Here is a 12,886-nt window from a genome sequence, read left to right as displayed (position 1 = left end):
TCAGCGAGTGGGAGGCGCACGGCCAGATGCTCGCCAACATACGCGTCACCACCAAGGTGCTGCCCTCACTCACCTCATACACACCTCACACACCTCACACACCATCCTGTCTATACCTGGTTATATCGGCAAGTAGAGAAGTGTGAGATGAGGTGAGGTGACGTGAGGTGACGTGAGGTGACGTGTGATGCAGGTGTGCGTGCACTGCGCGCTCAGCGAGGAGCCGGAGCTGCGCGAGGCTGGCACGGCGCTGCTCTACAACGTCGCCACCAAGGAGGTAAAGACCGTGGTCAGTATCCTCTCCCCCCACCTACCCGCGCTCTCCACCTCCTCCTCCTCACGCGCTAGTTGACCGCCTAGCCCAGATCGCCACCTTCACCATATACACGAATTAGTTTTGCGATTGAGATTTGAACTTGTTCTTTAAGCAATTTTTTATAATTTCACTAGCACCATATATGTTTTATGCCGATGTATATATAGTAGACTTCGGGAAAGAAGATGAATCTAATGCCATGTCTGTCGTTGAAGCTGTGGGTGGTCACAGTGTATTTACACACATACAAACACCCATCATAAGTAGTCGTAAGGCAGGTAGGAAAGTGCTACATTTATGTGTATTTGCTGAGCGCGGAGAGCGTTCGCGGCGGCTCGAGGAAAACTACCACAAACTGTTACGATTTGTGTTTGCTCGAGATTAGCGTCGCCGCCGACGCGACGGCGACGCGCGATTTGAAAAATACTATCGAACCGCTATTTGTTGTTTGTCTTGTCAGACTGACGGCTAGGCTAGACCCTCCTCCCCCACGTAACTGCTCGCTAGTGTGAATCTAACAACGACGGAATCTGCCATCTTATCTGTCACTGCTCACTGCAACTCACAATTCTGTCTCCACCAACAGAATCCTTTTCTTTAATGTAATCGAATGCAGTCAGCGCCTTGCTGCCACCTCTGATCCCTCACTGGGTGGATGTCGAGTATCCGACGCGATAACTTATTGCAGGTGCCTCTTGCGGCATGGTGTCGAGCGAGCCGAGCCGCCTTACTTATTTGTGACCTTAGTAAAGTTTAGATTTTATAGCCCGTCCGATAAATCGCTTCCCGGAATGTCATACCAACAGTATTACCACTTCAAATATATATTACACTAATGTTTAAAAAAATAAACGGTTAGTAAAATATTTATAACTCATAAAATAACAATTTTATTTGCGTCCGATTTATTGAACGTTATGCACTAATGGATTAAGTACGAATTACTAATAAAATCATGAAATATGAATAATATTTTTCGATCTTACCGATAGAAAAAGTTAAGAAAATAATAAATTTAAAAAACGATGAGGTATGCGTTTCCTTCACGAACAAATCCGTGTCTGTCTACGGTCGATGCGATCGTCTGCGTCCCGTGTGTGAGGCTCGTGAGGCTCGTGAGGCATGTGAGGCGCGTGCGGTGCATGAGGCATGTGATGCACGCGAGGCACGTGTGCAGTCGATGCTTGTTGCAGCGGCTGGCGGCGTGGCGCGGGGTGCGCGGCCGCCTGCCCGCCGCCGCCAAGTGCAAGGTACGCCGCGCACTCTGACACCCAATCCCCACATATCGAGCTCCGCCCTACCCTCCCCCTGCTCACCTCTAATCTTAACTATTTTACTTCATATTAAAAATATTCATTTCATGCAAAAGTTTACTTATCGTAAGACATTTCCGATGGGTTTATTTCTAGGCGTATAGGCACCCGCAGATATAATATGTCGTAAAGCCACATTCTTGTTAACTTGTATTGTTCAGCACAAGATAAAGTAACAGTTATCGATAATATGATCTAGGAAAAGCATGTTTACAAAGCTTACAACTAGTTGTTATGATACAAACTGCGCATTTGCGCATCGTATGTTTGTGGCGCGACGTAGCTGCGACGAGCACAGCTCGGCTCTCGCCACCGACATACATTAAAATCGAATCTAAAAGACTAATTATAGAAATGGTTGGAGTAATCTAATAGACGTTCTTAGAACAGAAAGACATATAATGGTGGCCGTGACATTGCGCCGGCTAACCTCTGCTCTGAAAATAGATCTGTAAATATGTTTAATGTGATGAGCCTTATCTGAGTACACCTTGGCAAAGATTTGCGCGTTCCCTCGCCGGCTGACCTCGACTGTCCCCGCGCACCTTGCGGTTATTGTATTGTTACAGTGTTGGAGACGTAATAATTGCGCTATCTGTGAAATATCTCTGTTTTCTTATTTCTTAGTATATACAACAATTAATTGTGAAAAGGCGCTGTCGCCGCCCGTCCGCGACATGACAGCCGCCGCCGCCGCGCTCAGCTCTTTGTCAATATTAGCCGGTGATTACTGTCACGCAGCGATAGTGTCGACATCATCACTCGCCAACAACAGTAACAACTTCGTTTCACAAATGTATTTCACACTCGCACATCAAATGATACGTACATAAGTAATGTGACCGAGTGCAACAACATTATTACAAAACCTCTTCGGAGAAATATGACTTTTATGGTAATGTAAGAAAGGAATAATCGGCCTCTTGGTATAGTTGAGTGTAGCGAGGTGAGCGCAGGCGCGAGATGTCGACAATGAGGTGAAGGGTGGCGTGCGCATGTGTCATAGGTGCGCAGGTCTCGGCCACACCCGATACATCAGTATCCTTGAGTGTCGAAGTGGTGCGCCTGAGTGCCGCTCCTTCTTACATTTATTTAACATATGCGTATCGTCGAAACTAATGTCATTTTTGAGAACTTTCTACAACTTACTATTCCCATGCTTTTAGTACTATTAGATGTATGCTAAGATTTTTGTTACAACTATAAAATGTGATCGATTTGACAATTGCACGGTGTCGGGGCGGCGTGCGGGGGCGACGTGACGGGGCAGGTGTTCGACGAGGTGTGCGCGGAGCTGGCGCTGGCGGCGCTGCAGCTGCTGCGCGCGGAGCCGGCGGCGAGCGAGGAGCACGTGTGGCGCGCATGCAGTGCGCTGGCGCGGCTGGCGCACCACTCGCCCGACGTGCCCCAGCTGGTCGCCGTCGTGGGCCCCGACCCCGCCGCCTACAGGTAGCCTCTTCGCCCTCTTCTCCCACTCTCCCCCCACTACAGCAAAACTTCCGCAGTCGACAGGGATTACGTTCTATATATGTACACCGCGAATATGGAACGCCAGTTTGTTACCTCCGAGATCTTTCATTCGGTGAAAATTAACAAGTAATTTTGCAAGCTTTGGCAAAAATAATTTGAATTTTTTTGAGTTTTTTTGCGACTTTTGAAAGATCTTATTTTCTCTGCGGAGTTGCGGCAGTCGCTGAAGTTTGTGTTTTGTCAACTTCAACATCGCTCAAAGTGTCACACCAACATGAATGACAACTTAATACCGGAAATATAAAAATGTTATTTAAACAATAAACGGCAACTACAGAACAAAGATGTATTCAACACAGAGGCGACGACAAAATACATAAATGTCGGTGATCGCATTGCATTGCATTGCATTGTGATCGCGTTGTGTTGTACCTTAATATTATTTCGATAATTCAGTAGAAATAGGTTACATAAAATCGATAGTTGTTCTCATAGAACTTGGAATGACCGAATGACCGAATGACCGAATGAATGATAATGTCGCAGTTATTGTTTTTTAAATAACAATTGAAATTAAATTGTTTCAAAATTAAACAAAGAATAAATGATTAAAAGAACAGATAAATAGGTAAATAGGCGTCTGCGACTGCGGGGGTTTGTCTGTAGTGTGGGGGAGTGAGGTCGCGCCCTCGCCCCCGGCGCCCGCTGACTTGTATCGTGTGCGGTCGCAGGGGCACCAGCCCGCGGCTCGACGAGCAGATCGACCTCATCCTGCAGAAGGTCAAGTAAGCCGCCTCTCCGTGCGGCGCGTGAGGCGCGTGAGGCGCGTGAGGCGCGTGAGGCGCTTGCTGCGTGTCGGGGACTCCTCCGTAACCACTAGCGTTTGTTTTTTGTAATTATGTAATTGATGTATACTATTACTAATGTATAAGGTGAAGTGATGTGAGGCGGCGGCGGCGGCGGCGGGAGCGGGAGCGGGAGCGGGAGCGGGAGCGGGCAGCTCACTCTGCGGGAGCTCGCCTCCGATCTTAAAATATTTGTCAGAGCGTAACTTATTATTCTCCTCTTGTATCTTTGTAAAATTTTAATAACGACGGGATAAATGTGAATACGTGAATAAATAGTATAGGGTATAGTATAAAAGCATAGGGTTGAGGGACACGAGGGCTGCCCTGCCGCCTGCGCCGGCGTCTGCTCTTGTATATCAATAAAAAAGTGTATGGTGCTAAAATTGCCTTATCTATTTATTTATGATTATCCTTATCTCTAACATGGTGATTCTATCGATGCTGAACATGGAGGGAGGGAGAGAGGGGGGGGGGAGCTCAGGCTCCGATCACATGCTCAGTTGGAAAGCTGTTGGCAACTCTCCTTATATAAATAAAACAAGAAACTGACTACCTTGCCAGTTGTAGAGCCCGCTTTTACATCTTCGCTCTCTCTCTCTCTCTGAGTCTGATGAGTGGGCGTTCCGGAGACCTAAATTTTAGTCCTCTTTTCTTTTCCACCCGTTTTTTATAAGTAAAGTATGGGAATTGGATGTGGATTTTGGGATGAGAGAATGCATGGGAAAGAAAAATATACTGTTGTACATGGAGATCTATGCAGCCGTTCGGGAGAAACCTTTTAACAAATATATAGCCTAACATTCACAGTTCTAATATAAGTAACACTACGGCTCTGAAGATTTGAAAGGTTGCACACATACATAGTATGTTATTGCATAATATAAATAAATAATATGCATTCGCTAAGAACTGGTTTGTACCAAACTGACAAAAGGGTAATGTTTTTCTCGCATATGAATGTGGGTTTGTATATACAGTAGAATCTTGGTAGAATCCGTTTATTATCTCCGCTTACATTGCCCAATCTGCTTATAAAGTCACACAGCAAAGTTTGGTTTTCATATAAATAAATTATTTACAACAAAGTCTGCCACTGCATGTCAGGTCCATTGTGACGACCTAGATGGGGGAAGCGGAGTGTCGTAGGGATGTCAGCATGTATGTGTATGTGCTTTGTGCAGATGTTATTACATAGTGCCATAGGGTACAAAGTAAAATTCTAAATTCGATTCGAACTCACAAATACTTTTTATACTAAAAAAACAATTTTTCGGTTTGTTCGAGTAGATGAACACTTTCCAAAGCCCTGCTAAATAAAATATGAATATTCTAAAATAAGAACTCATTTTATGTAAAAACATTAGCACATTTAGTTAATATAAAACCCCTTTAAAATGTTAGAAATTATTATTTATATTAAAGCTCTAATAAAGAAGGGGGAAGAAAGCACACTTTCGTCTCCTTTTTCAAAATTGATATATACGAAGACATATTTTTTCATAATTGAAATTACTCGAAAATATATAAAACGTTTTCAAGGAAATTGTATCGCAATATGTCACCTAAAACACCACTAGATTACTTAGCAGGGTTTTTAGTTTTCTGAAAGTAGATCGTTCGCGCGGACGCAGTCGCCGGAACCAACTAGTGTGTTTTAGTGTATAGCTGAGTATCTGAACTTTATTTCTCGATATTGTGCACCTCCGCCGGGTTTTCCGAGGACTTAATGGTCGACTGGACCACTTTGGGAATCAATATTGCACTTTTATTTTCGTAAATTACCATTATGTTCATATATAGCATCATTGAAGTTATTAACTATTTAACCAACTGACTAAAACTACTTATAAGCTATTTTAGTAAAAACGTACGATTCTCGCATCGAGCTGCAGCACCGCGCTTTCGAAGCGCCAATGCCTTTATTGGCGAATACATAACACAAGACATACACACATAAAGATAACGTATATTTATTAATAAATATATCGGGATAATCATTAGACAGCAGGAGAGAATTGTCAACGTCGCGCTATCTTATTTACTTGCGGCAACAAAGGTTCCTACTAAAGATAATGTGAGCGATGCGCGGCGTCAGTCGCGACACGGTGTGCGAGCGTGCCGTGCGGCGAGGACGAGCGCTGGACAGCGTGCCAGGTGCCATGGACACTGAAGAGGGCACATCGCTGGTGGAGGAGCAGGAAGGTGTGCGCGGCTGGAGGGCGGCCCTGACGCGGCGCCTGCCCGTGCTGTGCTGGGCGAGGCGATATACGCGCGCGACGGCCGCGGCCGACGCTGTGGCGGGCGTCACGCTCGGCCTCATGTTGGTGCCTCAGAGCATCGCCTACGCCGCGCTCGCCAATCTCCCCGCGCAATACGGACTCTATTCGGCTTTCATTGGTTTGTCTCCTTGCTGTTGAGTCCCCGATGCGAGTCCTATTATTAAGTTATCGCTTCGTGAGCGGCTCCTGGTGTCTAGTGACATTGGCGGCCGATGATGGCTCGTGAGGTCGCTTGTAGAACTCCGATGGCACCTACTCTCAGCCGGGCCAGTTGCCTCGCCCACCAAATCCATACTATCTCACTTTTAGATGAGATCTTGTCGATGTTCTGGCGTAACTCGCGCTGGACTTAATTAACCACAAGAGCTTTGTGTGGTGGGAGTGTAGGGGCGCAACTGCTCCTCCGGTTTCGTCCCCTACGAGCTGCCAGCGACAGCTCCAATAATGTTGCAATATGCCTAACGTCAATATGTAGTTGCAAAATCATTGTAGAGCAGTGAAAGCCAGAAATTTGAAGTATGACAATGGCATTGGTGGGCAGGTACTATATTGTACGTGGCGCTGGGCACGGTGAAGGAGGTGTCCATCGGGCCCACTAGCCTGATGGCGCTGCTCACGCTGCAGACGTGCCGCGGCCTGCCCGCAGACTTCGTCGTGCTGCTCACCTTCCTGTCGGGCGGCTTCGTGTTGCTCATGGGCCTGCTGCAGCTCGGTGAGTCATACATTTTATTTACACACTGTTCAAACACAATATTACCTAGTAGGTATTATATAATGCGACAATTTGGATGGATATATGAATGTTTTATTAAACACGTCCAACGCTACGAGTGGTTAGCTCACAGTGCAGTTTTCATTTGGTACACGGTCATTATGCTGTACTGCATTATTCATTTTTATTTCGATTGTTAACTAACTAAGTGGTGAGATAAAAGGAATAAGAATATAGTGTTCGAATGCCTTTTACTGAAGCACATTATGTGTCCGCACTCCACGCACGCAAGTACTAAGACGCTCATTCACAGCGCGCCGCCGCGTTGCTGATCGCCCTGGTTACACCGCGATGTTCGTATAGTTAGTAAGCAAATATATTACGTTTAATTTGCTCGTTAATAGCCTTGCCAGTTTGAAAAGGATTTTAGTTTAATTTTATTTTGACCGTTTGATTAAATAATCTTGAATATAATGGCAGTTACTTGTAAAACAAACATTTATATGAGTACAATATAAGTAATGTGTATTTGTTCGCAATAAGACTGACACAAAGCCGCTTATCTCCGCCGCCCGCCGCCCGCCGCCCGCCGCCCGCTCGGCAGCGCTCGCGCTCGGCAAACAGACAAACGTGTATTTTTACACGAATCCTAAGCACGGGCAAATTTCCTTTTACTCATGTTTGTTTATTACATTTAGGTACTTATGTACAATCGGAGAAACTTAAAAGCGACAAGCAATAAGACGACGAACTGAAACAATATCCAATAATCCAAATCTGTCTGTATGAAAAAGGTACACGACTAATTCCGTTTTTACTATTATGTCGTCCTTTGCGCAACTCGCTCCTACATATTCGGTTATTTTGTAAGAAGGGGCGGAATTTTTCATCTTTTAATTCGAAAGTGGAACACTGCAACATTCTTTGACTGTAAGTGCAAATAAATAATGATGCAATTAAATAATTGTTTTTTATTATATGATGACGCGGACGCATGTGTTGGCGTGGGCGCAGGTTTCCTGGTGGAGCTGATATCGCCGTCAGTGACGAGCGGCTTCACCTCGGCGACGGCGGTCATCATCACGGTGGCGCAACTCAAGGGCCTGCTGGGGCTGAGTTTCATGGCCGAGAGCGTGGCGGAGAACGTGGCGCTGATCGCGACGCGGTGGCGCGACATACGCTTGCCCGACTGCCTGCTCAGTCTGCTTTGCTGCGCCACGCTGCTGCTGCTGCGGGTGAGTGCCACTGCCTCGTCGGCCCACTGCCCCACTACCCCACTGCCTTACTCCCGTCAAATCTTTTACCTTACTCGTCAGCTATCTCGTTACCACGCACATCTCAACTTGGTGACATCATTGTCTATTTTATTTCCAAAAAAATAACAACTCAGCGGACTGAGTAATAAAGTTTTTGTATGTAGAATATATTCAGTGACACTTGTATTAGTACATACATTTTGTCATAGCTTTCATTCTGTATGACAACACCGGAGAGCAAAATGTGATATTAGAAGATGAATTGCCCGCCCGCGCTGGAACCACCCTTGCACATTCTGTAGGATTTCTGCGCGTCCCTCATCTGGGGTGTACCGTTGATTCTTTACAAGCTGGTTTTGGTTGGAATTTATAAAAATGATTACAATTTTTTATTTATTATATAGAAATTAAAGGACGTAAATGTGGGTCCGAAGCGACGCAAGCTGAAGAAGGCGCTGTGGCTGGTATCAATCGGGCGCAACGCCTTGGTCGTGCTGGCCGCCGCCACCTTCGCCTACTGCACGCACGACCCCGCGCGTCCCCTGCTGCGCCTCAGCGGTGAGTCCGCCTCTGCCGACACGCTGATACACCGACAAGCCGACCATCGATATTAGTAATAAATTTGAACAACATTGCGATGTGGTACGAGGGCAGGGCGCGTGGAGGCGGGCTTGCCTCGGCTACGGCTGCCCCCGCTGAGCGCGGAGCTCGGCAACCGCACGCTGGGCTTCGCGGAGATGGTGCGCGAGCTGGGCGCCGGCGTGCTCCTGCTGCCGCTCGTCATGGTGCTCGCCAACATCGCCATCGCCAAAGCTTTCTGTAAACAAACACATTTCATATACAAATTTCCTCAATGCCTTCTACCACCGCCGCCTGCCGTTTTCGTACTTAAATATCGAGCCCGAAGACTTCCCTACATTTATTTGTTCTCTATCTATATTTTTATACCCGCGCCGGTCAAAAGCGGTCCATTTGACATCGGCGGCAGGTTTGCTCGGGTACGACACTCGAATTGAAGTGCGGGGGGCGGGCAGGCAGTGCAGGGGGTTAATGTGTCGTGGTGGTGTGCAGCGGAGGGCGGGCGCGTGGACGCGGCGCAGGAGATGGTGACGCTGGGTCTGTGCAACCTGGCTGGCGGGCTGGTGCGCGCCATGCCCACCTGCGGCGCCTTCACGCGCTCCGCCGTCGCCCACTCCAGCGGCGTGCGCACGCCCGCCGCCGGCCTCTATGCAGGTACTTCGCCCCACCCCACACACCCCACACACCCCACACAACCCACACAACCCACACACCCCACACAACCCACACACCCCACACAACCCACACACCCCACACACCCCACACAACCCACACACCCCACACAACCCACACAACTCCACATACTTGTGTGCCGGGCACGATCATTTCATCAAGGTCACTTACTGTTATTTAAACTCTAAAATCAGTCGTAACATTTGACAACGAGCGACGACACGATAATTACATCTTTTGTGGGGGAGGTAGAGACATTTGTGAGGGTCGATTTTGCCACAGTATAAGTAGGTATAGACGATCCGATTGAGAAGAGGGGGTGCGGTGTGTGCAGGGGTGGTGACGCTGTTGGCGCTCCAGTTCCTCGCGCAGTACTTCCACTTCATCCCGAAGGCCTGCATATCCTCCGTGCTCGTTTGCGCCGTCATCTTTATGGTGAGTCACAAAAATACTTTTAAACATCGATTAAATCTGCAATTGCGCTCCGTCTCAATGATTCAAGTCGGCCCGCGGAAGGAGTCGATCCGGTTGCCGAGTTTTACCGTAAATTATCCTATCTAAAAGATCGCACAGAATACATCTGGCAGGGGTCTGGGACGACGTGACCGAGTGAGGTGTTGCGGTCGCAGGTGGACTGGCAGACGGCGCTACGGCTGTGGCGGCACGACCGGCGCGAGCTGGCGGTGGTAGCGCTCACCTTCGGCGTGGGCGTGTGGCGCAGCGTGGAGCTGGCCGTGCTGTGCGGCGCGCTGGCCGGCCTTGCCGCCACGCACTTCGCGCTGCAGCGCGCGCCGCTGCATCTGCACAAAGTCAAGGTTCTAGTGCTAGAGAGCACGCAGCGAACCGCTGCCGCTACCGCCACCGATACTCGACGAGGACTACAGAGATGTATCGCGTGTTGCAGTGCTCGTGGGGCGAGGCGGTGCGCGCGCGGCCCACGCGGGCGCTGCTCTACCTGAACTGCGCGCGGTTTGCGGAGCGCGTGGAGCGAGCGGCGGCCGCGCACCACGCCGCGCTGCTTGACTGCGGCGTGCTTGCCATGCTCGACTACACCGCCGCGCAGGTCTCTCCGCCGCGCCACCCCGCGCCATTTTACACCACCCCGCGCGACCCCACGCTACCCCACGCCACCCCGCGCCACCCCGCGCCACACTGCGCCACCCCACGCCACCCCGCGCCACCCCGCGCCACCATGCGCTAAAACATTTTTGCCCCCGTCTCGAGTGACATTTATCAATTTGGTTCCGCTGCTGACTATATAAGCATTTATACGATCGCGCAGAATGCGAGTACAACCAATCCCTCGGCCTCCGAATATCCTCCGGTCTAATAGTGCTCGAAATGAAGCCACGTCCGGAATGTTGCTAAGTAGAATTGAACCGCTATTTTTTTACGACGTTCGTTGCTATTTTTCAAAAACGATATGGCAAAGGCTTCGTTCGACCGATTCTCGTTTTCGACTTTTCCAGGCTCTGGCGAAGATGATCAAAAACTTCAAAGAGAACAATAAGCTTCTGATATTCTACAATGCATCGACGGACGTCATCAAGAAGCTGGAGAAGGTGGAGGGCATGGAGACGCGCGCGCTGCGGGCGCACTCTATTCAGGCCGCGCTGGACGCCGTCGCTCCCGGACTCGCACCCGGCCCCGGCCCCGCACTCGGCCCCGGCCCCGCACTCGGCCCCGGCCCCACACCCGGCCCCGCCCGCGCCCCCGAGGCGGCCGCGCTGCTGGCCCGCGATGACGGCGGCGTCTGACACGGACGCTACTCGCGTCCAGATAACATCCTTCGCTACGAATTATTCTCCGGTTCTAGTCTCCGTGTACAATTTATTTAATTTAATTATTTATTTCTCGACAGCAAATGAAGATTACATTTATGTTAAGCTCACGTTATTGGTTACACGAATATTTAACAAAGTTGCTACTCCACGTGGAGCGAGCAGATCGGCGCTCACAATATTTACCGCATCGTGTCTGCCTGCTGGCACTACGTGAACATATGGAGGTCGTCAGTGTCGCATCAAGCGAACAAACTAATAGTAAATAATCCTAATCCATTGCGTAATTTTTTTTGTAATTAAATCTTATCTTACTAATCTTAAATCTCTTCTTATTAATATTATAAATTCGAGTGTTTGAATGGATGGATGGATGTTTGTTAAGGGTATCTCCGGAACGACTGCATGGATGTCGCTAAAATTTGGGATAAATGTAGAACAACGTCTGGAAGAATACATAGGCCACTAATTAGATTTTATCCATTCCGAGCGGATGGAGTCGCGGGCTAGTGAAAAATTTAAAATAAAATATATTTTGTAATTAACCAGCGCACAACCACGATCCTTAAATTTGTAGATTTAATATGAGGTAATACATGTAATAAATATAAGATATTTGAATGTATAAAATACATAACGTGTTTTATTCCGCGGAGCAACGCGGCGCCGGCGCTCAGCCGCACGACCGCACGACCGCACGACCGCTCGGCCGCACGACTGCACCACTACTGTCACTCACGTATCTGATATATCAGAGATTTACGATCGAACTTTCATCTTTCACAATGCCTTTGATGTCCACTGATAGGGACCGTGCTAATAAATTATAATTTTTTTAGTATGAAACGAAAATGCAAAAGCATGGACTTAATAGGGAGCTGGATTTTTTCTGTCTCGATCGAATTCGCTGTGAAACCTTTTTTCCTTAATCTTCGTCTAAATTATAACATATACAATATATTATTATAGTTACAAGAATCGAGTTTTAAAATACCTACCAAAAACTTATTATTGGCTAAACACCAATGAATTTACAAACGCTACAAAGTATCTCGCTCATATAATTACTTAATTAATATAACAATTGTTGCCAAAGGATGTTATGACACTTTTATACCAACTATACATTAATTATACATTAATTTAGTTACCTGCATTATGGATTAGTAAAAAAAACTATAGCCTAGTTTAATGATTTCATTTCAGTCAAAACCATAATTTTTGATTTAAAGGTTAATTTTCATTTGATTTTAAAGAATGAAAGACGAATAGAAAGAAACAGTTTATGGGAACAAGAAAAGTGACCCCTCAGTGACAAGTATAGTGTACCACAATGCTTAAGGTTGTGGTACACTTTACTAAGAAAATTTTACTTTTTCAGCACAGTAAATTCAATTTATATATAGAAGATACCTTAACAATTACAAAATTCTATTTTATATTTAAAGAAATGAAGATTTTACCTATTTCATTACAATTTGCGCTGTTTTGAACGCCATCTGTTAGACAATAATAAAACCAATGACATGTGTATATTTAATTATCTGTGCATTAAAATAGATGTATTTTTACAAATTAACCCTTAAATGGACGATTTTTTTTTACGTTTTAAAAAAATATATTTGTGTAATAGACATGTATTACTGTCTAGGAAAAATGA

The 12,886-nt window shown here is 46.9% G+C and overlaps 2 protein-coding genes across 2 annotated transcripts in view; both read left to right on the top strand.

Moving 5' to 3' along the window:
* Positions 1–4,353, top strand: part of LOC106120997 (uncharacterized) — a 17,140-nt gene extending 12,787 nt beyond the window's left edge. Inside the window, exons 12-15 of the mRNA XM_013316469.1 lie at positions 5–56; positions 194–289; positions 2,900–3,078; positions 3,831–4,353. Of these exons, the coding sequence (XP_013171923.1) occupies positions 5–56; positions 194–289; positions 2,900–3,078; positions 3,831–3,888 (385 nt within the window). The 3' untranslated portion in view covers positions 3,889–4,353. The remainder of the gene's footprint in view (positions 1–4; positions 57–193; positions 290–2,899; positions 3,079–3,830) is intronic.
* Positions 4,354–5,821: 1,468 nt separating this feature from the next.
* Positions 5,822–11,202, top strand: LOC106120996 (sodium-independent sulfate anion transporter). The gene is made up of 10 exons (XM_013316468.1): positions 5,822–6,344; positions 6,768–6,938; positions 7,953–8,173; positions 8,599–8,752; positions 8,849–9,013; positions 9,266–9,427; positions 9,780–9,880; positions 10,075–10,260; positions 10,350–10,508; positions 10,915–11,202. Exons 1-10 carry the CDS (start codon positions 6,029–6,031, stop codon positions 11,200–11,202), a joined length of 1,923 nt encoding a protein of 640 aa, XP_013171922.1. The 5' UTR covers positions 5,822–6,028.
* The last annotated feature ends 1,684 nt before the right edge of the window (positions 11,203–12,886 follow it).

The sequence above is a fragment of the Papilio xuthus genome, unplaced genomic scaffold (assembly GCF_000836235.2).
Source record: "Papilio xuthus unplaced genomic scaffold, Pxut_1.1 DF826945.1, whole genome shotgun sequence".
Taxonomy (NCBI): Eukaryota; Metazoa; Arthropoda; class Insecta; order Lepidoptera; family Papilionidae; genus Papilio; species Papilio xuthus.
This window is presented reverse-complemented; position numbering and strand designations above follow the sequence as displayed.

Bases quoted from the DNA above. Each gene is read 5' to 3' on its own strand.
- LOC106120996 (XM_013316468.1), top strand. From the start codon at position 6,029: ATGCGCGGCGTCAGTCGCGACACGGTGTGCGAGCGTGCCGTGCGGCGA. The intron at 10,261-10,349 runs GTTCTAGTGCTA...CGCGTGTTGCAG, and splicing joins TGCATCTGCACAAAGTCAAG to TGCTCGTGGGGCGAGGCGGT. The intron at 10,509-10,914 runs GTCTCTCCGCCG...CGACTTTTCCAG, and splicing joins TCGACTACACCGCCGCGCAG to GCTCTGGCGAAGATGATCAA.